Source organism: Gekko japonicus, unplaced genomic scaffold, assembly GCF_001447785.1.
Source record: "Gekko japonicus isolate JY-2015 unplaced genomic scaffold, Gekko_japonicus_V1.1 scaffold2264, whole genome shotgun sequence".
Taxonomy (NCBI): domain Eukaryota; kingdom Metazoa; phylum Chordata; class Lepidosauria; order Squamata; family Gekkonidae; genus Gekko; species Gekko japonicus.
In genome coordinates, this window is record NW_015172074.1 from 122,202 (window position 1) to 147,954 (window position 25,753).

Sequence of the window (25,753 nt, forward strand, 5' to 3'; positions counted from 1 at the left end):
TCCTTTTTTTTAGCTGCCATGCCAGATATTTTCCAGGCTTATTCGCCCCTTCAAAGGATTTTTGTTGCAATTTTTTCAGATTCCAATACATCTCTTGGTTCCAAATCACGTTTAGCTGTTCCTCCAATAAATGAATTTCTTTGATTATTCTCTTCTTTCCCCGTCTTTTCTTCAACTCGCTTTCTTTTTCCTTAATTTTTTCCGTAATTTTTCTCTGCTGTTCCAATTTCTTTTTCTTTTCTCTACTGTTAAGTGATATCAGTAACCCTCTCATTACTGCTTTGTAAGCATCCCATACCATCTGGATACCAATATCTGCAGTCCTGTTTGTTTCAAAGAATTGAGTAGTTTCTTTCTTAATCAGATCAATTGTCTCTTGCTTGTCCAGTAGGTCTTTATTTATCCTCCATCTTGGCTTCTTCCATCCCTCCTTTGTAATCCACAAAATTGGGTTATGGTCCGAGTTAATTTTAGGTAAAATTTCCACCTTTTTAGTCTTTAATGTCAACTCGCTAGTAGCCCATATCATATCAATTCTTGAGAAAGATTCATGTCTATTTGAATAAAATGTAAAGTCCTTCGCCATAGGGTTCCATTTTCGCCAAACATCTTCTAATTTCTCTTGCTTAATGAGTTCAAAAAAAGATTTAGGGAGTTTCCCTATTCTCTCGTCTGGTCTCTTTGTACTTCTGTCTAGTTTGTTGTTAATTGTTCCATTCAGATCTCCCAAAAGAACGATGTGTTCATGAGTCACCTGATCCAATTCCTTCGTCAAATCTTCAAAAAATTTCTCTTTGGCCCCATTTGGTGCATATGTGTTAACGATCAAAGTCTTTTTTTTGGTGCATATTCATTTCTACTGCAATATATCTTCCTTCTTTGTCTTTAAATATCTCTTTTGGTTCATATTCTTTTTTAATATATGTCACTGTCCCTTTCTTTTTTGTGTCTGCCAAGGAATAAAATTCTTCTCCGAACCTTTTAGCTACCAAATACTTAGAATTTTGTTTTCTAATATGAGTCACTTGCAAACAGATTATATTACATTTTTGTTTTTCCAGCCAATGTCTTATAATTTTTCTCTTATTGGGTGAATTCAGTCCATTTACACTCCAAGATACAAATTTGTACTCCATCTTCGTATCTTCTTACTTATCTCCAAATTCATTATCGTTATCATGTAAGAACCTCAACATGTCCGATGGTGTCTTTACCATCTGTCTTTGCCCTTGGAATTCAGAGCTCAAACCTTGTGGTATTTCCCATCTGAATCGTATATTTTTTTGTTTCAGTTTGTCTGTAAGCTTTTTAAAATTTCTCCTGTCCTGCATTATTGCTCTTGGTAGTTCTTTCATTATAATTATCTTTTCCCCATCAATTTCCAAAGGCTCAGCAAATTGCTTTTTGAATATGATTTCTCTCATCCTTTTGGTTAAAAATTGCACGATAACATCCCTTGGCAGATTCTTTTGTTGTGCATAGGTTGAGTTCACTCTATAGACCAGATCGAAATGATAATCAATCTCTTCCACCTTTTCTTTAAGATATTCAGCAATAGATTAAATTACTTTGTCCCTGTCTTCATTCAATTGTTCTTCAATTCCTCTGAATCTTAGGTAATTCTGCGTTGCTCTATACTCTCCCATTGTTTCTGTTCTTTTACTTTCTTTTACCACTGTTTCAACTTTTGCATTTACATCTTGAATTTTCTGATCTATTTCTGCAGACTTTTGTGAAACAGCTTGAAACTCTTTTTTAATTTCTCCAACTTCCTTTTTAATCTTTGCCACTTCAGACACCATCAGTTCTTTAACTGAGACCACGTTTCCTTGAATTACTTGCATCTGTTTACCTAGGTCTTGAATTGCCTCCATCATCCTCTTCTCCATTGCGTCCATAGCCACCTGTAGATCTTTATCTTTGGATTTGGCCATTCTTGGTGTCGAAAACGACGATGCCCTTTGCCTCTGCCTTAACTCCACCTTAAATCACCTTTAGTTCAATAATCCAATATTTTCTTCTTTTTTCCTTTTTCAAGAATAGGAATTTTACAGTCCAATCTTTTGTTTAATTTTTCTTTTAAAATTCTTGCTTTTGTATCTACTAATTCAGTCCTTAGTTTGAGCCTCCACTTTCTTTAAAATCCCTCTTTCCTCCTCCTCCAATAGGCAGACCTCTTCGTTGTTGCTAGGCAGACTTGTAAGTTGTTCCACTTCATTGTTGCTAGGCAGATTTGTAAGTTGCTCCACTTCCGGTTCTTGCCCCTCGCTCCCGTTTCGTTCTCCGATGGCCTCAAATTCGACTCTCTTTTTCCGCTTCCAAACTGTCATCAACCGGTAGATCTTTCACCAACTAGCTGAATCACCACATTTGCAAGCTGTTTTTCCTTCTTTTCGGCCTGAAAATAACAATTTAAGTCCTCCCAAAGATGTCGGGTGCAAGAGCTCTATGGTTTTTGATTATAGAGAAGGCTCTTCTGTTGCTTTTCCTGTCCGCCTCTTAGAACTGTTCCCTCGGCTACTTTCTGTTTCACAATGTGGTCCGTCTGCTTATCCTGTCCCCCGTTGTACTTCCGGCCTTTCTTCCAAACTTCTAACCAGCTTTCCACGATCGTTCCCAGCTCCTCTATGGTTCACTGATTCATCACTTCCGGGGTTCAGCTCTCCCAGTCTCGCGATTTCATAGACAAGTCTCTTTTTCTTATCTCCACACAACCTCAGGAATGCAAAACATTAATCTTTCTTTTCAATTTTGCTTTAAACTGTCCACTTTTCGACCATGCCAGTTCACACTATTGATCAGAAAATTTATAGTCTCTTCTCCGGTTATTTCAACATGCGTTTATCAATCACCTCCGGTTAGATAAATTGGTTTTCATTACCTTCTTTGTTTACACTGGTTTCGCGCTGTTTCTTTTCATTCCACTCTTTTCCCCTTCTGTTAATGAGATCAGGGATGGCGATTTTATGCTGTATACACAGCACGGTAAGCTCCTTTAGTGCTGATTGCAATGCCCGCTTCACGGAAGGAGATCAAAGAGAAATCCGAGACTCCTCCGAGACTCAAATCTCTCCAATCTCAACTCCCCCTTGGGTCTTGCTGCTTGCCTGTCTCCCCCCTGCCTGGGAGAAGCTGCGTTGGGCCATTTATCTTGCCCAAACTGCTTTCTGGAGCCCCCGTCACCTTGAGCAATTACAAGATGCGTCAAATCACCATTTCCCCCCCCCCCGACCAGAAGCCACCGTGCTTTATGTTCTTATTTCAGACAATTCCAATAGTAAGAGATTCGAAGGTTTTTAACATGTGGCAAAGAGAAATTTCTAAATTTGTGTGGGCCGGGAGAAAACCAAGGATTAAAATTAAGATTTTGTGTGATTCAAAGGAAAGAGGTGGTTTTCAACTACCTAATTTAAGATTATATCATGATGGGGTTTGTTTAGCGTGGTTACAACAATGGATTATGTTAGACAATATGGAACTTTTGGCATTAGAGGGACACGATTGTAAATCCGGTTGGCATGCCTATTTATGGTATGAAAAAGTGAAAATGGATGGGTTTTTTAAACATCATGTTATTAGAAAAGTCTTGTTTGACACGTGGACAAAATATAAAAGGTTTTTCTCGGATGAGAGACCTCTCTGGATAGTACCGGCGGAAGTTATTAAACCATTTTCAGCATATAAAGGGGAGGAATGGGTACAGTATAAAGATATGCTGAAAGTAGCTGGCAAAACATTTGAAATGAAAATGGAAGAAGATTTGGCGCTTAAATATGGCTGGTTTCAATATAGACAAATCAATGACCTGTTCAAAAAAGACAAGAAAACCTTTGGGTTTAGACAGACATATAATGATATGGAGAAAGAATGGATGGAGGGAGGGAAAAAGCTAATCTCAAAAATGTATAAGATTCTATTGAAATGGTATACTGAGGATGAGACGGTTAAAGAGCAAATGATAAAATGGGCAGTTAACATGAATAAAGAAATAATGATGTCATCTTGGGAATTTTTATGGAAAAATGAAAATATCAACATGTAATAATTTAAAAGAAAATTGTTATAAGATGATGTACAGAGATGGTATATGACACCAAAAAAGATTGCTAACATGAACAGTAATATGTCAAGTAAATGCTGGAAATGTAAAAAAGTAGAGGGTTCGTTTTATCACATGTGGTGGACTTATGAGAAAGCAAAAAGTTATTGGGCTGAGATTCATGCAGAAATGGAAAAAATTGTAAAATACAATTTTAAGAAAGAACTGGAAATACTACTTTTGGGACTAAAAATAGAGGAAGTTAATGTGGCAAAGAGGACATTGACGTGGTATATGATCACAACAGCAAGAATGATGTACGCTCAATATTGGAAACAAGACAAAGTACCTGAAGTTGGAGACTGGATTAAAAAATTACTGTTTATGGTTGAAATGGACAAAATGATGAGGAAATTAAATAATTTAGAAGCAGAGGACTTTTTTGCAGACTTGAAAGATCTTAAAGACTATTTGGAGAAGAACTGGGATGTAAGGGACGGATTGTTTAGCTTTGACAATTATTGAAGTTGAGAGTTATTAAAGATTAGATAAAACTGTATGAATAACATAGAGAGAATTAAGTTACCTTTGGCCATTTTGAATTAAAGAAGAAGAAGAAAAAAAGAACTAAGAATTGTACAGGAGGGTGGAGCACTGTGGGAAGCCGAATTGGGGGGGGGAGGGGAGGATGGTTGATTTTTTGTGAAATTATGAATTATATTGGACTATATGTATCATATCCTAATACATTGTTTTAAAAACAACAATACTTTATATATTTTAGAAATCATCTTTCTGCCTTTTTCAAGCCACAAAGATTCAATCTCATTATTTTTTCCCCTAAACCCAAACTCTTTTTTATCTGTTTTATACAAGTCATAAATCTGTGTATAATACAGCCAATCATACTCAAACTCTATTTCTCCTCTTTCTTTTATTCCAAAACTCTTCCCCTCCTTTTTCAAAATATCTCCATATTGTATCCAGTCTTCTCCTTTAAAATTTGAGTATGGCTTGACTACTTCTGCTGGAACTATCCACAGTGGCCTCTCCTCAGAAAAAAACCTTCTATACTTTGACCAGGTGTCAAACAATGTTCTTCTGATATAGTGATGTTTAAAGAAATTGTCCATTTTTGTCTTCCCATACCATAGGTATACCATCCAAATTTACGATCGTGCCCTTCAAGAGCCAAAAGTTTCTTATTATCCAAATTAATCCATTGTTCCAACCAAGTTAAGCATACCGCGTCATGATAAAGTCTAAAATTAGGTAATTGGAATCCGTCTCTTTTGCATCATATAAAATCTTCATCTTGATCCTGGGTTTTTTCCCAGCCCACACAAATTTTGATATTTCTTTCTGCCATAAGTTCAAGACTTTTGAATCTTTCACTATTGGGATAGTTTGAAATAAAAACATCATACGCGGTAAAACATTCATCTTAACTACTGATATTCTTCCCAGTAATGACAGGTTTAAAGTGTCTTGCTGGATTTGTGACCATAACTTTTCATAATTATTTTTTAAAAGGTCTATATTTTTCATTGTCAATTCGATACCCAAATATTTGATTTTTCTTACTACTTCGCATTGTATTAACTTTTGTAATTCTTCTTGTTTTACCGCCGTGATATTTTTGCACATCAATTTCGATTTGTTCTTATTTACATAAAATCCTGCTAAATCTTCAAATTCTTTTATTTTTTCCATAAGCAGTGGTACATTTCTTGTAGGTTCTTTCACCAAAAACATAACATTGTCTGCAAATGCTCTGTATTTATAAGTAAAACCTCTATTATTGAGTCCTTTAATTTCTTTATCTTCTCTTATTCTGTCAAACAGTACTTCTAACATCCATATAAATAACAATGGTGATAATGGACATCCTTGTCTAGTTCCTTTTTGCACTTTAAAATGTTCTGTCAACTCTGTGTTAACGTTTAGTGTTGCCTTTTGCTCCGAATAGATCGCCTTAATTATGATCATAAATGATTCTCCAACATCCATCTTCTCAATCACCTGAAACATAAAATTCCAGTTTAAATTGTCAAATGCTTTTTCTGCGTCAACAAAAAAGAAACCGACTTCTTTTTCTGGATGCTTATCGTAATACTCAATTGCATCAATCACCATTCTTAAATTGTCTTTTATTTGTCTATTTGGTAAAAAGCCAGCTTGTTCTTCCTTAATGGCGTCCTTCAGATATATCTTCAACCTTTCCGAAATCACTTTTGCAAACAGTTTGTAATCATTATTCAAGAGAGAAATCGGTCTGTAATTCTTCACATTTGTTAAGTCTTGCCCTTCTTTTGGAATTAGTGATATATTTGCTTCTTTCCACGATTCTGGTATTAATTTTGTTTTACTTATTTCATTCGACAAAAGTTCCAAAATTGGGGCTAGCTCCATCTTTAGCTTTTTATAATATTTTACTGTAAATCCATCTGGTCCTGGAGCCTCTCCCAATCTTGCATCTTCTATTGCACTGTAGACCTCTTCTTTCTGTATGGGGTTGTTTAACATTTTCTTTACCTCTTCATCCAACTTCGGCATCTCAATTTTGTCCAAATACTTTTTAGTTTTCTCTAAGTCCACATTCTTCTCCTGGAATAACTTTGCATAGTATTTAAAAATGCTCTTTTAATTCCATTATTGTCCACAATTTCTTTATCTTCTTCTATTATTTTATTTATTATTTTCCTCTCTCTTCTCTTTTTCAATTGCCACGCCACATATTTTCCTGGCTTGTTTGCCCCTTCAAATGATTTTTGTTGCAACTTCTTTAGGTTCCAGTAGATTTCTTGATTCATTAACGCATTCAATTGTTCTTGTAATATTTGGATCTCTTTAATTAATTTCTTTTTTCCGGGTCTTTTCTTTAATTCCTTTTCCTTTCGTTGAATTTTCTCAGCGATACTATCCTGTTGTTGCATTTTCTCTTTTTTCTCTTTGCTGTTTAAAGATATAAGAAGTCCTCTCATTACTGCTTTATATGCATCCCACACAATTTGAATTTTTGTTCCCTGGTTTAAATTCATCTGGAAAAAGTTCTGTCTCTCCTTACTTATTGTCTCTACTATTTTTTGCTTATCTAATAAGTCTTCATTCAGTCTCCATTGAAATTGTTTTTTTCTCTCTTTTGATGCCCACATTATTGGGTTATGATCCGAATTGCTTTTCAGCAAAATTTCATTTTTTTGTGTTTTTAATGCCATATCTCCTGTCATCCATATCATATCAATCCTAGAAAAAGAACTGTGTCTGTTTGAATAAAATGTAAAGTCTCTAACTTTAGGGTTCCATTTTCTCCACACATCTTCCAGTTTTTCTTGTTCGACCAGTTTAAAAAAAATCTTAGGGAGTTTCCCCACTTTTTCATTCGCTTTCTTGGTTTTTCTATCCAAATTGTTATTAACAGTCCCATTGAAGTCTCCTGCCAAAACCATTTGCTCATAAGTCAACTGGTCCAATTCTTGTGTCAAGTCTTTAAAAAATTTCTCCTTTGCACCATTAGGCGCATATACGTTAATAACTAGCATTTTTTTCTGATGAATTGTTACTTCCACTCCAATATACCGACCTTCTTTATCTTTAAAATTTTCTTTGGGTTCAAGTTCTTTTTTAACATAAATCACAGTTCCATTGTTCTTTTTCGTCACCAATGAATAAAATTCTTCTCCTAACTTTTTATTGATCAAATATTTAAAATCTTGTTTTTTGATATGTGTTTCTTGGAGACAGATTATATTGCATTTTTGTTTTTCTAGCCAATGTATTACTAATTTTCTTTTGTTAGGCGAATTAAGTCCATCTATATTCCAAGATATAAATTTGTAATCCATGTTGGTTTAATTTATTTATCTCCAAACTCCTTGGAGTTATCTGCCAAAAATCGGAACATTTGCTCTGTTGTTTTGATTGTTTGTCTTAATGTATTGTAACTTAAACTCAATCCTAGCGGTATCTCCCATCTGAATCTTATGTTTTTTTGCTTAAATTTATCAGTCAGTCTTTTAAATTTCTTCCTGTCTTGTATAATTGTTCTTGGTAGTTCCTTCATTATTATTATCTTCTTTCCATCAATTTCCAATGGTGCAGTAAATTGCTTTTTAAATATATCTTCTTTCATTTGTCTTGTTACTAGTTGCACAATCACATCTCTTGGCAAATTTCTTTTTTGCGCATATGCTGAATTCACCCTATATATTAAATCACAAGCGGGGTCCATATCTTCTCCTTCTTCCAAGTATTCTGCTAATGCTTTCATTACTACAGCACTGATGTTTTCATCTTCTTTTTCTTCAATACCTCTCAACCTCAGATGAGTTTGCATTGCTCTATATTCCATCATTGAGTCCAATCTGCGGTTTTCTTGTATTACTGCTTCCACTTTACTGCCCATTTCTTGTGATTTTTGCTCTCCTTCCGTAGACTTCTGAGTTAACTCTTGGACTTCCTTCTTAATTTCTTTAACTTCTTTTTTTTATTTCTGTGACTTCCTTTTTGAATTCAGCCACCTCTGAAACCACTAACTCCTTCATTTTGGCCACATTCTTCTCTTGGATTTCTTCCAGATTTTCCAACTGTTTTTCCACCTGTTTCCCCAGTCCTTGAATAGCTTCCATCATCCTCTTCTCCATGGCTTCCATTGCTGCTTGCCACTCTTGTTTTTCTTTTTTGGACATCTTCGGGCTTGATAAGGAAGCCGCCCTCTGTCTCTGTCTTAAATCCATTTTTAGTACTTATTTAAAACTTGCCAATTTTAAATCAAAATTCTTAAGTATAGCCTCACTCTCCTTTGTACCTTTAGTCAAATCGGCACCTTTTTCCTTCTTAATTATCGATCTTCAGCCATAAAAAATACTTTTTAAATTTTAGTCCTCCACAAAATGTCAGGCTTTTTCCCCTATGGTTTTCTTGACTAGAGTAGGTCTTTTTAGCCTTCCACTTCCTGTCCGTCAATTCAAATGCTCCCCCAATGTTCTTTTGCCTTCCTGTCCGTCGCTTTAAGCACTCCTCCTGTGTGCTCTTACCCTCTCCGATCTTCTTCCGGTTTCCTGGCAGTCCTCCGAAGTTTCCTCTGTCTCCTTCTTCTCTTTGGTACACACGACACTTCCGGGAGGACTTTAATTAATGCAGCTCTGCTCAACAAGTCTCGCGATACTTCTCATTAGTTTCGATCTCCAACTCACTCGCTTATCAGTTTTTTCACCACAGGAATGTTAAACAAAGTATTTACTTCTTAGTTTTAAGTCTTTTAAAAAAAATTAGTTTTCCGAAATTATTGGATTACTTTCGTAAAGTTCATTACTGCTCTCCACTTATTCAACTTTCTCCTCCGACTTTTCTTTCTTAGGAAGTCAGGAAATTATGACTTTATGCTGTATTCACAGCTCGGCTTGCTCTTTTAGTGCTGCTCGCTTCACCCGCTTCAGGAGAGGGGATCAAAGTGTGATATAAGCCCCCTCCGAGACTTCATCATACCAATCTCAACTCTCACTTGGGTCTCAACAACAACAACAACAAATACCTTTTATTGGCATAAAATATTAAACAGTTGCCATTGGGGTAAAACAATCCTATAAAATTTGTGGAAAATAAATAACTTCTAAAAGCATTACAAGGTATGCTTATTTATATAAGCTCAAAATTATAGCAAGATAAAATTTTGCCCAACCGCAGAACCTTGAATTAAATTATACAAACTCATTGAACTCAATTAGAATGATCAGGGACATTTTTCCATTTTATAAGAACATAAAAGAATTTGGCAGTCAATTCAATAATCTCCGAATCCCGGGAAGTAAGGAGGTAGTGTAGCTTGCTTCCGTCTGGTTGGCATGCTACCTTGCTAAGGGGGACTTCCAGAAATTTTGCTCGAATGTCATTTAGCAAGTTACAGCGTAAAAGTACATGCTCAACTGTTTCTATTTCTCTCTTATTGCATCCGCAATATCTAATTGCATAAGGGATTTTCTTAAATCTCCCCTCAAGAATGGCAGAGGGGAGAACATTGAACTGTGCTAGCATGAAATGCTCTGCACAATTGTGGTGATATCAGGGAGAAAAAATATTGTGGTGGAGCACCAGAGAGTGGATAGGCCCATCTAACTGAGGAGCACCTACCGGAAGCAAGAGCTCTGAGCTCTTGCAGTTCTATATCAATAAGTCTCTGCTTAAGCAGAGTAAAAACCTCCGGCTCTGTTAAAATGATTAAAGCCAATATAATTAATTTTCTTTTCAATAGCCAAGAGCCAGGCAGAGGGATGTGAATCTTTCAACATATAGGCAACGAGGCTATTATGAGTGCATCTAAAATGCAAACGCAGCCAGAATCTAAAGGTGATGATCCACGCCTTTGTCTCCAGCCTTCTCTGATTAAGCTCCAAACAAATGGCAGCGTAGGAGATGCACAAAGGCAACACCAGAATTTTCCTCAGAAATTTGGATTGCAGTTGTTCAACTGCCTTGTTAAAGGCTGTAATCCAAATAGGGATACCATAGAGGAGCTTAGCAATAGTTTGGTGTACAAACACTTTAATAGCTGCTGGCAAGTACTGATTGCCCTTAGTATAATAAAACCGTGTAAGTGCAAGCACACAGCAATTTGCCATTTTAATTGCCTCTGTTCTGTGTGTTGCCCAACTAAAATTGTGATGAAAATTCACTCCCAGGTATTTAAAGCTCCCAGGGTCCCCCAAAGGCCATAACTTTAGATTTTCCAAAATTCACTGAGAGTCCATTATGAGCACAATAATCCAGGAAGCTTACTAACAATTTTTTCATCCCTACTTCGGAGCGGGAAAGAATGACCGCATCATCAGCATATAAAAGCAAGGGGACAGTTCGTCCACCCAGAACTGGACAGTGACTATAGCCCAGAGAGTCTTCCAAACAAACAGACAAATCATTAAGAAACAAATTGAAAAGAAGCGGAGCTAAGATACAACCCTGTTTAACCCCAATATTACTTATAATTTTTGGGGTTAAGATACCTTCTCTAGAACCTCTGATTTGGCAAGTTGTACCGGTGTAGAGATTCCTAATCAAATGTAACAGTCTTAGATCCATCCCTGCCTTCAATAGTTTCTTCCATAGGAGCTCTCTGGACACAGAGTCAAAGGCACCCTTCAGATCAAGGAAGGTAGCAAAAAGCCTGCTTCCCTTCCCTTTACGGTATTTGTTCACTAAGTGGCTTAAGACTATACAATGGTCTAAGGTGGACTTCCCCTGACAAAAACCAGCTTGTTCACATCCCAATATTCGCTGTTCAATGACCCAGGCATTGAGCTTAATCGCAAGATGTCTTGCGTATAGTTTTCCCAACTTTGAAAGAAGACTAATCGGCCTATAGTTACTAGGCAACTCAAAGTTACCTTTTTTAAAAATTGGCACTACTACAGCATTCAACCACGCTTCAGGCATTACTCCTGACCTATCTATAGTGGTAAAAAGAGCTGCCAAAAAGGGAGCCCACCATTCTGGGCACGCTTTAATAGCTTCAGGGGGGATTGCATCTGAACCAAGGGCTCCGAGACTTAATCATACCAATCTCAACTCTCACTTGGGTCTCGATGCTTGCTAGTCAATCCCCCTGCCTGGGGGGATGCTGCGTTGGGCCAGAACTAGCCCAAACTGTCAGAAAGAACCGCCGTCCACCCTGCGCTTTTACAAGGTGCGTCAAATTGCCATTTTCCCCCGACCGGAAGCCCGGTGCATGTGTGCTTAACAGGCGGCGGAAGGGCATTTTCTCCCCTACATACAACTCCCTTTCCCAAAACCTCCACTGAGTCCGCTCCCCAGATGGATGTTTGCAGGTTGGTGTAGAGATGAGCGCCGTTCACAGCCGAACCTCACTGGCGTCGCCGCCTCCTGAGGCAAAGGATTGGATGGCTGGAGAAAGCCGAAGCTCCGATTGGACCCGTTGGGGCTGCCTATCTGGCCGCCTCGCTTCAGGCTTGGTTGCAGCGCAGCGTGGGGATGTGGGCAGTTTTTTAAAAGAATAAAAGCCGGCAGGTCGGGCTTTCAATCATTACCTCCATTTCCAATTATCCGGATGGTAGGACAACCCGGTTAGCCCCAGAACGGAGCTGAGACTTTCTTGGAAAGACGTGGAGGGAGGGGAGGGGAGGGGAGGGGAGGGGGATGCTTGCAATACTCACTCTAAATTTTGCCATGGAGCAAAAATTCTACTTTGTGAGCTGCTGGCATTAAAGTTCTGAGCGAGCAGTTTGGCTGCTGCATAAGTTAGTTTGCTCTGGAGCCCTCCTTCCTGAGCCTAGACAAAAAGGTGTGTGCCGGAGGCTAAAAAGCTGTGAGCTAGTTCAGCTTACAGGGAACACTGGCGGTGATGGCGGCAGTGGTCGTGACGGCGGGGGCGGCGCTCTTTGGATGGGTGGCTGTCTCCTGTCCGGGTACTTCAGCAGCGTGTCCTGCACTTTCCTTTCCTGGGGCTTTCTCCAACTGTAGGAGTAACTCAACAAGCGGCGGAAAGGAGGGAGAGCCCTGGGTGGCTGGTGGGCGACCTGTGGGGGACATTGCCAAGAGGTCGTCAGACATTGGCGAGAGGGAGGGGAGAGCGCCGCGGCCTTCGAAAGGGCAGGGGAGGGAGCCCGCTGGACGCCGACCAGGCCGGGAGGGCGGGCACTCGAGACCCCACCCCCTCTCTCTCCCTGCCTCCTGTGATGCTGAGGAGGCCCCGAGTGGACCTCGACCCTCGTTTTGGCTCCTCCAGTGCTCATGAGGGGCTCTTTAAAAAGTTATAGCCGCGCGCGGAGGGTGTGAAAGGTTCCCCCAGCTCTCTGGGCCCCGGGGTGGCAGCTTTGACCTCCTATGTGCAAATTCCACCTCTTGCGTTGCTGCTGGAACATCAGCACTAGCACTAGCTGCTCCAGCAGCTCTAGTGAGGGGCTCTATAAAAACTTATGGCCGCCGCCGCTGGAGGGCACAAAAGTTCCCCCCTCGCTCCCTGGGCTCTGGGGTGGCGGTCTTGATCTCCTATGGGCAAATTCCACCTCTCGCATAGAGCTGCGTTGCCGCTCGAACATCATAAGCGTGAGGTCGTTTTGGCTCCTCCAGCTCTTGTGAGGGGCTCTTTGGGGGGGGGCGGGTGCCAGTTTGGCGCCCCTAAGGGTCGGCGCGCTCTAAACGAGCGCCTAGTGAGCGAGCCGGCCCTGCTCTAGAATACCCAGCATATATCAAAGTCCTGAGCATAAAGTCAATTCCAGGAAATCCCAAGAGGAAATACCGAGGTCCTATAGTCAGTTACGTGAAGTGGCAGAGGTACAGAATACAAAGAGGACAAAAGTAGTATGAAATCTAGTAATGAAAACCAAAAGCTATATTTACTATTAACTCTTTACGCTCCATTCCACACACACACACCCCATTGTAGTTTGAAATGCTAAGAATTCTTTTAGAAATCTCTGGACCCCTCACAGTATTCCAGGTCCCAGAATTTTCTGTAGAATCAATTGAAATCTATACTAGTGTTGTCAGGTCCCTCTGGCCACCAGTGGGGGACAGGATAGTAGGGTTGCCAGATCAAGCTTGGAAAACTCCCGGAGATTTGGGGATGGAGCCTGGGGAGGACAGAAACTTCAGAGGGGTACAATGCCATAAAGTCTAGCCTCCAAAGCATCCATTTTCTGCTGGGGAACTCATCTTTGTAGTCTGGTGGTAAACTGTAATTCCAGGGGATTCCCTGGAGGCTGGCCCCTAACTGCAAAAATCCACTACATAATTGCTATATACAGAGAATATTCTTTAATCCATAAAACAGAGATCTGTAGTCGGGCTTTAGAAGAGCAAGTTTAATTTTGCAAGAAAAATAAAAGGTATTTTCAAAAATTATGATGGTGCTGTCACTTACGTTGTTTTCAACGCTTAATCCAAAATGGTGGTGTCAGCATGGACACAGAACACATGATTAACAGCAGAGCAAGGGTCCCAAAGAACCTAGGTGATTTTTGGGGGTGTGGGGTTGATCGGACATCTTACTTTTTTATCTGTGTAAAGTTTCAACAGTTGGTGTTGGCAGCTATTTCTTTACATTTGTTGAGGAAGATTTATAATTTAGACTTTTTTTAAAGTTCAAAGGCTGATTTCACACTAGAGCTGCCTCAATGTTGCGCCGTTTGCCCCGCTACTATTGGTCAATTTCACACCCAAAGCCACGGGGCTGCATTTGACCCGTGGCTTTGCCCGATTTCCTCCGCAGTTTCTTGATCCTCAAAAAACAGGATCACGAAACTGCGGGGGAAATCGGGCGAAGCCACGAATCAAAATGCAGCCCCGCAGCTTTGGGTGTGAAATTGACCAATAGTATCGGGGCAAATGATGGCGCAACATCGAGGTAGCTCTAGTGCGAAATCAGCCCTAAGCTCTGTTTTGGGACTAAGCAAAAGGGAAATCATAGTACAATGCATAGATGTAAGGGTGTTGGGGAAATCTGCTAAAGGAATGGACTGAGAGAATAACAAGATTCCTTAAATCTACCTATATATACATTTGTGATGTAAGTACCCATTTCTCTGCATTTGATGGTTGGTGCGTGAACGTATGGACTGGCTCAGTGGACAGCATGTGGTAGTCTCCACACAGGGGTGGGCTTGTGTGGTAACCCCTGTTGCTGGCGCTGGTTTGGCTGCTGATACAGCACAGGGCTTCCAAGTGACAGGTTTCCCCACAGGTTTCCCCACAGCTCCCCCACTCAGTCCCCCAGCAACTGCCATCTTCTTTCCCTTGGACCACTAGGGCTTTCCCCATTTTTTAAAAAAATCAACAACTGAAGATAGTTATATATACTGATAAAGTGTTATACCAGGTTCTCTAAATTCTCAGCTTTCATTTTTTTAAAAGGAAGTCTCTTAGTCTCTGCCATTGCAGAGATACACCTTTCTCCTTATATCTCTATAATAAAAGGGGCTAAACACTTACGCTTGATTAAAAAACAAAGGCTGGGAATTCAGAGAAGGTATTGGTATGCCATTATATCAACATCATGATACTCAATTACCACTTTTTTTAAAAAATTAAAAGCAGGGCCCCCCCCCCATGGCAGGGGGAGGAAATGGCTTATACACACAGCAACCATCCAGGCTTTTACTGCAATCTTTCCCAAAACTTTGAATCAAAGAAGGTTTGAGTAGGGTTGCCAGGTCCTCTCATCACGTCAGTGGGGGGATTTCTGGGATGTCCCCGACACAATTATGTCACCCAGAAGTGACGTCATCGCGTTGGTTGTGTTGTGCTCTGGTTTTTGGACAAAACTCCATGGTAAAACTGGCTTCAAACCATAGAGTTTTGCCCTCAAACCAGAGCGTCACCGCACAATGCCCGTGACATGATTATATCACTCCTGGGTGACATCATGTCGGGGACGTTGCACAGTAATGTTGCTGTTTGGGGCTGGGGTTTCCCCCTCCAGCCAGCTGGCTGGCATTGGGCAGAAGCCCCGAAAACCAGGGGAACCTCCTCCAGGACCTGGGGACTGGCGACCCTAGGTTTGAGAAAGATCAGAGAAAAACTGGAGAAACCTCAGGAGGTACACAAATGTACTGTAATGCTGTGGGGAAACAGAAAACAAACAGCTTCCCAATAGCACTGACCCAAAGGCAATTAACTCGATTTGAAATGGCTGTACACTTGCTTGTTCGGGCCACCCTTGGTTCAGATGATCTACCTTAGCATATAGCTCTGTCTAAATCAACACAGAAAAAGACAGCAACATGACAGAAGAGCAACAGGATGGAATAGGTGATTTTCAAGGAAAGATTACATGTTTATTATTAATATGTATTGCAAGATATTGTAATATTGTACATAAACAAAAAGCAAAGGGAACAGTGAAAAGCTTTGGGCTGAATCCTCAAGAAGAAGCAGAAAAGTGAAACAAAATATCAGGCTGCACTTTGAGGAAACAGTGAGCATCTCATGTTTATGATCCTGAAAACAATACACTGGAAAAAGAACAAGAGACAACAGTATAAAAACGAACCTATAGCCCCATTGCCAGAAATTCAATCTAATATCTAAAATAAAAATCATGTTATTTTACCTGATCACTGAAGATCACTTGATGTCCAGACAACGTCCACAGGATCTTTGTTTTGACCATATCCTCTAGCAAATGCTGTCCAGGAATTACGTGCATTCTGCATAAACTGCTTGCAGCTGTAGCCTTGGTGGAGATGAATTAAACACCAAAAAGCAAAAGTGTTCACATGGATTCACAGTATCTTTTATAACAAGTATTTGCAATTCCAAAATACAAATAGTATATCCTGCTAGATAACACATCAACAAGGCATTCGATTGGATCAAAAGTTTCCATTTGATGCCTCTCCCATCAGAAGAAGGCTTTTTATGACAGCATACAGTCACACACTGGGCAATGGGCTGCCCCAGGCTGGCCATGGAGAAGATTGCCTGAGCTTTTTAGAAGATTGGGAGCACCCTGCCTAGTACTCAGTGCCTTCCTGCCAAAACTCATGTAAATGCTTGTTGATTTATTGCAATATTTCCCCTTTGTACTCTCTTTAACAGCAGCCTATAGAAATATATAATATTGTAAATTTTACAAATTGTTCAGTGAGGCATAATTTAAATACCCATTGATTATTTAAATGCATTATTCATGCAACGCAATGAGTATTACAGTACTGTAAAATCTTTGTATATTTCATTTTGATGTCTCAAAGGAACTGCCCTTTTGTGTCTTACAAACATTATTTTGCTTTCAAAATATTGCTTTTCTTCAGGTGCCATTTGAAGGCTATAATAGAGAATTCCTTACAGTGTGCCAAAAGATCTGCCTCATTCTTTGAAGAATAAATAGCAACCTGCCTTGAAATATTATTGAGGCATTTTAAGAGTATATGCTATGCTTTATGTCTTACAATTCACAATAAACCTAGCAATATCAGACAGTAAACATTTAAGTTATTTTTAAGGAAGGGTATTTGTGACTTTCATATGCATATGTAGTGCAAAGTCCCATTTAATTGTTTATAACAACCCTCACAATATAGGGAACCAGTGAAGAGACCAGAGACATCAGCGCTCCTGAGGAACAATCACTGGTGGCCTCCCCCCCCACTTCTGTCCCACTCCAGACGTTGCAGGCCGTGGGGCCCCCAACGAACCCCACAAGACCCTCACCATATGCCTTACCAGGAAGGGGAGAGCACGACGATCCGGCAAGGGAGATGGGAGCGGTGACCTCACCTGCAGTACGCCACACCGGCCGAGCCAGGGGGCAAGACCGGGGTCCGCGGAGCAGCCCCCGGGAAAAAGAACGAGATGATGGCAACGGGGCCGACGAACCGAGAACGGACACAGAATGGCGGGAGCAGCTGCAGAGCAGTGGCGGCGTACCAATATCCACCCCGGAGACGCCCCACCGGTGTCCCAGTAGATAAAGGGGGCGTGGCCCAAGCCGGAGGGCGGATGGGCGGTCCCGGGAGCGAGGTGGGGAAATAAAAGGCAGGGTGGAGAAGGGGCCGGGGAGGAGGAGTACGCTGTGAAACAGAGGGAGATGCAGAGAGAGAGAAACGCAAGATTGGAAAGAGAGTGGAAAAGACATTCACAGCATGCTGGCAGAGGGACGCTCCGGGTGCACTTAACCCTGTCCTCTGTCTGTCTGAGGCCCCTCACTCCCTCTCCCTTTTTGGAGCTGACCGCTTCCAGGGCCGCCCGTCCCGCCAGAGCCCGACCAAGACCCCGAGAACACGGCTACAGGGGGCGCTACACCGAGGACCAAGGGAGGACGCAACACCTTCCAAAATGCAAATCAAATGTCAGGAGGATCAGGGCCATGACATTCTTGTCTGGAAAGAGGCACGGGCATTTACCTCGAAGTGCTGAGAACTCTCCCGAATATGACCAGAGGATGGCACAAGGACTGTGAAAGGCCCATATTTTCCCAGCAATAATGAACAACCCATATCTATTAAAAGACAAACAAAAGATATTTCAAAGCAGGTCCTGTACAGAAGATATCACAATACATATGTGCAGGGGTGGCGTCTGATCAGATGTGCTGTCCCACTTCCCAGCCGACACGTTAGGCTGAATGTCTGCATAACAGCCTACACGTGCACAGCTGGGTTGTCATCAATGTTCCCTCTAAGCTGTGGAGTCTTGTGAGCAAAAATTCTACTTTGTGAGCTGTTGGCATTAAAGTTGTGAGTGAGCGATTTGGCTAATGCATAAATTGGTTTGTTCTGGAGCCCTTCTTCCTGAGCGAAGACAAAAATGTGTGAGCCGGAGGCTAAAAAACTATGAGCTAGCTCACACTAACTCAGCTTAGAGGGAACACTGGTTGTCATTCCTGCTGGGAAAGCTGTATGTCTGAAGGCCCAATACAGACCCAGAATTCAACAGACCACATGAATGCTGGGAATGTAGACAGTGCTTGTGATCCTTCCCCCGCCCCTCTAGATACTCCTACCATTTGCCCAGGGATGGTCATGGATCTATTACTTTCCTAGGGCTGTTTCTCCAGGTCAAGTAACCCAACAGATTGCTTGGTGTGGCACAATGAGAAGGGCAGTGATGAACCACAGGGGTTCAGCTCAGTCCCAGAAATCAGCAGCACGGGAAGTGACAGGCGTCTCCTCTTGGCTTGGATACAGCTGGTAGCCAAATGGACAAAAAAAGGAGATGGATATATCTTGCTTGGGGCAAAAGAATGCCTTTTTAAAGAAAAAAAAAGTTTATTCTATACACTATGTCACCAGAAATGGTTAAACAGCAAGATTTTTTTTTTGAGGGGGTTTTACCCACATGTCCTTTCCCAGTGCTTGCTATTGTTAAAAAATGTGTCGGAGCTCACATATACGGTTGTGCCAGTTTCCACCAATTTCCCTTTGTATAGCCTCCTGTAGATTCCCACTAGGCCATCCCAGTGTCCACTCTCTCTTTCTCTGGCTGAATGGCGCCAGCTGGTTCTCAGTGACTGGGACTTGTGAAACCCTCCTCACAAAAAAGTGCCAGTACCCCGTACTGGTAAGTACCATCACACAAAAAAAGCCCTGCCTTTTCCCTTTCCTAAAGCAGCCAAGTTTGCAGCAAACTGACAAGCAGTGGGAAGGGGGGAACGTAATGGACAATTACATTCAGGGGTCATTTAGTAGGAAAAGAGCTAGGGGAACTAATTGGCATAACTCATTAGCATATGCCACACCCCCTGACATCACCGGAAGTGTGTCATAAGGCCACACACCCCGCCCCCAATGGTCCCGGCCGCCGCCGGCCTTGCAGCTCCACTGCCGAGCCCCATGAGGGGCCTGGTGGTGGACCTGCAAGGCCGGAGGGAGTGCAAGGAAGCCCCGCCAAGGCCCTCCCTGGCCCCAGGCAGGCAGGGGTGGGGAGAGGCAGTGAGGAAGCAACTTACCCTCCCTCTTCTCCTGCCTCCTCCTGGCTGAATGAGGGCCGGAAGTGGGGCGGCCGGAAGCAGGGGGTGGGGCTTCGTCATGTACCCCGCCCCCTTGCACCTCACCTGGGGGAACTGCGATCTCCCGCGATCCCCCCCGAAATGACCTCTGATTACATTTAATAGTCCATACAGCTGCCATGCAGGGAGTGAACACAGGCAACTCTGACAGAGATTTGCCAGCTTCCTGACAATCACTTTCACATCAGTTCTAAGGCCTTTTATTACTCACATTACAAAACTGGTGAAACAAACCTGGGGCAAGTTGAAATTTTAATTACTCTCTTGCAATACTACTCTTCGTTCCAGATGCTTAATCAAATAAATTCTATTGGGAGTTACCAAACATTGACTTTGCGGTGTTTAGTCTGCCGAGCGTTCTTCCCCGTATATTCCGCTCAGAAATCTCATGAATGAGTGTTTTGTAGCAGCTCCTGCCATCTCCAATCTCACCTTCTTTGCAGACACAGCTAACCAATAAGAAGAAAAATTCTGAAAATTATTGGTTTTACTTGCCAACTGTGACAGCAACCAAGTCACAAAGATCTGATAGCAACTTTCATCTCTGAGAGTGCCAAGTATACACAGGATATGGCATAAGGTGGATAACGGAAAACTGAGTTAACTGAGGCTGATTGCGCACTACAGCTGCCTTGCTGTTGCGTCACCATTTGCCCCGGTTCTATTGGTCAATTTCACACCCGAAGCCGTGCGGCTGATTTTGACCCGTGGCTTCGCCCAATTTCCTCCGCAGTTTAGTTGATCCTCAAAAAACAGGATCACCAAACTGTGGGGGAAATCGGGTGAAGCCGCGGGTCAAAATCAGCCGCGCAGCTTCGGGTGTGAAATTGACCAATAGAACCGGGGCAAATGGCGGTGCAACAGCGAGGCAGCTCTAGTGCGAAATCAGCCTGAATTTATACCTCTTAGTACATTATGTATTATAAATACGTGGGAGGGGTGGGCGTCAGCCCCACCCACACTCATTCTACCATCATGGTCCACTTGGCGCCACCAACCTCAGAAGTGAGAGGGGGGGAGGGATGAGACAAGCACCCTGGTCCTCTCCCTCTCTCCCTGGGCTTCCTCCTACACAGCTCAATAGAGAAGGTCCTGTTGGCAGAGTTCAGGAAATAATCCAATCCACACTTTGGAGTTTGCTTTCAATGAATTTACTGCAACAGGATTTTAGAAAAAGGCAATAACTGACTGCAGGCCACTAATGCAACAGAGAGGCCTCCAGAGCACAAGCACTAACACAAACCACTACTACTACACAGCAGAGAAAGAGAAAACATTCAATAAACCCTAAACACTAGGGAATGCTCCACAGCTCCCCCTAAAGTTCAAGTGGACTAAACCACTCTTTCAGCAGTATTTACAGTAACTAGACTCTAAGCAGGGCGTTGCTTCTCCAACAGGTCCAGCATGTCCCCATAGGCTTGCTCCCTCTCACTTTTGAAGGCAACCTTGCAGCCTGCACAGGCTTTGCCCTGGCCACTGCCCCACATAGGAGAAGGGGCTCCTACAAAGGGCCATGGGCTACCTCCAAACACAACCAAGAAGGCCCTCCCTTAGGTTTGGCCTCATCTGGGCCAAGAAAGATGCCACCCCTCACTGCCTCCACCATTCCCACCCCATTAATCAGTTGCCTGGTGGGTCAAAAGTTAAAAGACCAGGCTGCTCCAGTGGCAGCATTGCCAGCTCTGGGTTGAGAAATACCTGGAGATTTTGTGGGTCGAGCCTGGGGGTGACGGGCTTGGTGGGGGACCTCAGCAAGTTAGAATGTCATACAGTCTCCCCTCCAGAGCAGACATTTTCTCCACGGGAACTTACCTCTATTGTCTCGAGTTCAGTTGTAATAGCCGGAGATCTCCACCCCCCCCCCCGTTGACAATCCCATCCAATGGTGATCTGACCACAGTCTAACCTCTGTGGACCTCAGGTTAGGTCTTGAAGGAGCGAGTTGCCTCAGTATGTCCCTGCCCTACTCCCTGCTCCCCCGCTGCCCAACTGAGTGACTGGTAGATATTTGAAAGACCCAGTTTCCCTGCTGGCTTTTGGAGAGGCTTCTGAGGCTGGGGTGGAGCTGCTGCCTTCACCCCACAACTATACAGGGGATGTTAACATTTTACAGTATTGACTGATTTATTAGCTTCATTTATAGTCTACCCTGAAATTTGAAACAATATAATGAGCAATGCAATAACATTGCCTAAAATAATAAGCAATGCAATAAAATTGCCTAAAAAGTACTACAGCCCTATTTACTTTTAAAAGAACCCTCATGAACAATTCTATTTTACATATTCTGTGGATGATAAAATTATGGGAGCCTTCCTGATCTCATCAGGCAGACCATTATACCAGACGGAAGCCACAACAGAGAGTCCTTGGGTGTGGGAAGCTGTTGGTTAGGATGGATCATACTGGGATTCATCAGCAGAGATTCTGCAGTTGAGGTAGTTTTCATCAACACAGTCAATGCTATTCTCTAAGAAAGTATATTTAAGATTCTGTGTAACAGCTGAAATATATAATAAGCAAAACACCCCTCATTGCAAAGATCTTGAAACTCTGAAATTAAGCCACAACACTCTCTTGTGTATTCTAAGAATTCAAATCTGTATATAATAGAAAGTTTACCTTCAGCATCTATAAACCTTGATTTCATATACATACATACATATATATATATACACACACACACGCATGGATGGATGGATGGATGGATGTATTCCTTGCCGATTTAATAAAATCTTTCCTCTCTTTTTGAAAGTTAATTTTGCCTCACATGCCATTTTATGAGGGTATTTTAAAACAAGACAACTCCTATATTCCCTCTAGTTTCTGTGCTGGGTCATATACCTAAACTAATATCTATGACAGGGTGGGATAGTTAAAGCTTATAAAATAAAGAAAAAATATGTGCTACTGAAGAGCAGCTCAGTCACTATGGAGAACTAAAAATAGTTTTGGGAGTCGGGAAGCGTTAGGGGTCTGTCATAATTGGTTTTGTAAACATCTTGATTCAAAGCTAACTCCCTAATTTTTTGGCATTCCAGTACAGCAATACAGTTTATTAAAACCTTACTAGTACAATACATTGCAGATGTACAGTACTATAAATTACTGAGACCAAAGCATAGTGTAGTGATTTCAGCTCATACTTTACTTAAGAGTTAGGACAACTTGAGATACAGTAGCTGGCCCGAGGCCACTTCAAATACACACACAAACCACACCCAACACTCACACCCACACTCGTGATAGGATTATATCCAAAGTAACTGCAACCATAGGTTCCCTTGAGGATCCGGGTGAGCCGATAGGCTGGTTCTAGGATCCTCTTCTTCTATTGTCTAGGGATGCAAAGTTAGACTCGTTCGCATGGTCACATGGAAAGGCGACCGTGTGCGCATTCGCCATTAGTACACAACAAGTACGATGCCTAGACAGACAGGAGACCTGAGTTCTAGTACCTGCTATGGATATTACTGGGTGGCCAAGCCACTTTCTTTCAGCCTATCTCATAGGCTTTTAGGAGGCTGAGCCACTCCCTAGATGCCTTAAAGGATGGATAAGACAATGCATAATATACTATAAAACTGGTACAGTTGTGGTACAAATTCTCGGTCTGTACCATAGGTAGCAGTGGTGAGGAACCCCACTTTCCAAATGCAGAGTCCAATTTACTTTGTATTCCAGTATTATGAGCTAGCAGTTTCACTATAGAAAAGATTTGATTCATGTTGCCTCAGCAGCTTACCTGATAGTCTCATCAGGACCTACTTCACACCTCGCATTCCTATCACAGTGGTACTGCCGACATTGATCGGTAGATGTGCAGCCCAGTGCAGCATTTAAAGCAGTCATTCCTGGTTTACACACACACACTGACTGAAGAAAGAAAAAGCAGGTTACCTAAATTGTGTCCATCAGAGAGTTTTGGGGGAGGATTTAACATGGTTCAGCATCCCTCATTCTTATGCAGTTTATGCATCTGCAGTACTCTAGCACAGGGGTGTCAAACTCATTTGTTATGAGGGCTGTATCTGGCATAAATGAGACCTTGTTGGGCCCGGCCATGTGTGTCATAAAATGTAATGTCAGGTAGCAGAGATATAAACTTTATAGAGGACACAAACACAAAGGTTTTTTTTTAACTTAAAATAAAAACATGCTTAAAACATTAGCACTCTTGCAATATTTTGTTTATTTAATAGTGTCTGATAACTGACACCTCTTGCTTTGAATTATTGCATCAAAATGTCTGTGCTGTTGCAATCTTGAGTATGCTGTTCAGGTATGTATCTGTAAGCTGCAAACCTACGATGACGCAGTAGCAGCAGTACTAGAATAAAAAGCAGAAGACAGCCAGTTCCACTGCGGGCCTGATAAAAGCCCTCCGGGGGCCTGATCTGGCCCCTGGACCGCATGTTTGACACCCCTGCTCTAGCACATGGTGCTCTAACTCCAGATGAGGAAATTAGTTGGGCAGTTTAAAAAAGCACTGTCTACAGTCTGAGTGGTGAGAGCTTGTTCTCATCATGGACCAGAGTATGGACCCTTCCTCATCAGCCAGAGACACCAAAGACTCAGAGGAGGAGGCAACAAGGCACCTAACACTGCCACAGGAGGCGTGAGCCACCTCTGATGTGCAGGAAGAGCCCCAAAACTCTGAATCAGCCTGTTCACCCTGGAATACCGCTCTGCCTTCTGATTTGGACTTGAACTCTGAACGAACGGTCATGATGAATTTTGGCCGGTTTGTGGTTCACAAAGTGAAGTTTGTGGCAGGTTGATTGGCATGAACTTTCCATGAACTTTCAAGCTATCTGTGGCGGTTCGAGGCCGTCTATAAACGGATACATTTTCAGACAGGCTGTCTCTGTGCAATCTAAATGTTTACCAAACTTCAAAGCAACAGGGGTGGCGGAACTTGGCGGGCATGTACAGGAGCATCTGGGGGAGGTCCCCTGCTACTTTGATGTCTCTAGCTTGCACAGGATCCATTCTATACACCCCTGAACCTGTGCCTGTCATTTCCCCAGAAAGCACTTTCCTTGGGGCACCTTCTTTGGGGTGGTCTTTGCTGGAGCCCTTCCAGGATACTCTGCTGGCTCCAGCTGCTGTCACCTGACTGGACCTCACGGTTCTCTACTATATTGCTCATTCTTTGTGAGAATTTCTTCTTACTTCAGTTTGCATCTAAAGCCATGAACTATATGGGGGAGCAATTTCTGATTATATCCCCATTACTTAAATACATGTTCTGAAAATTTGAATCAACTGCTAAATGCTCTGCTAAATAATATCAAGGCATTTAATTCCATTATACAGAAGCACCATTAAACTACTTTTACACAGCCACATTCAGTTCCAAGGACACTCTGTGTACTTTAGGCATGTTTTTCTAAGGCAGATGAGTACTGAAATTCATTTAATAATCATCTGGAATTTTCTTTAAAAAGTAGTCACCCATCTACTATACAGTTGCTATTTTCTTGTTGCTTATTCCAAATACATCAAATTCAGGGCCGGCCTCAGCTTATTTTGCACCGTAGGCGAGGATCCCTTCCGGCGCCCCCCACCCCATGCGCTGGGTTCAGCAAAAGAGCTTCCCCGAGGGAGGGCCTTCGCCACCGCCGCTCACGCCTCTCCTTGCATTGACTCATTGGCTGAAGTCAAATGCACTTCCATGTTGCCTCAGTTTCCAGTACAATGCCCTTTTGGGGATGTAGATGGCTTTAACTTGAAGGGGAGGGCACCTGGCAAGAGAGTCTCCCCACCTAAATCCTGAGACAGGCTCCTGACCAATGCTCCCTCTAAGCTGTGGAGTCTTATGAGCAAAAATCCTACTTTGTGAGCTCCTGGCATTAAAACTGTGAGCGAGGGATCCCTCCGAAAATGTCCCTCCCCACCACCGCAGTGTGAAGCCAGGCCTCCAGGGCCTGGCGTGTGGCCAGGTGGGGAGAAGCGCCACATGAGGGAAGCAGGCTTGGCGGCAGCCGAGTGAAGGGTGAGTGAAGCCTCGCCACGGCTTGATTTCAAAAGGGAAAGCCCCGCAATACAGACACTCTTCCCTCCAGCGAGGGTCTCTCTTTCAGCTGCTCCACTCCAGCAACCTGCTATTTTAGCCCCGGAGTGCCTTATTGCAGGGCTCGAGGTGAAGCGATGTTCGTCTTAGCTCAGGAAGGAGGGCTCCAGAGCAAACTAATCGATGCCGGAGTCAAATTACTGGCTCACAACTTGAATGCCAGTAGAATTTTTGC

The 25,753-nt window shown here is 42.4% G+C and overlaps 1 protein-coding gene across 1 annotated transcript in view; it reads right to left on the reverse strand.

Moving 5' to 3' along the window:
- Positions 1-25,753, reverse strand: part of STAB1 (stabilin 1) — a 168,349-nt gene that overhangs the window by 119,092 nt on the left and 23,504 nt on the right. The window contains exons 10-14 of the mRNA XM_015420864.1: positions 23,248-23,378; positions 19,821-19,948; positions 17,896-17,990; positions 16,101-16,223; positions 15,309-15,329 (exon numbers count right to left, since the gene is read on the reverse strand). Of these exons, the coding sequence (XP_015276350.1) occupies positions 15,309-15,329; positions 16,101-16,223; positions 17,896-17,990; positions 19,821-19,948; positions 23,248-23,378 (498 nt within the window). The remainder of the gene's footprint in view (positions 1-15,308; positions 15,330-16,100; positions 16,224-17,895; positions 17,991-19,820; positions 19,949-23,247; positions 23,379-25,753) is intronic.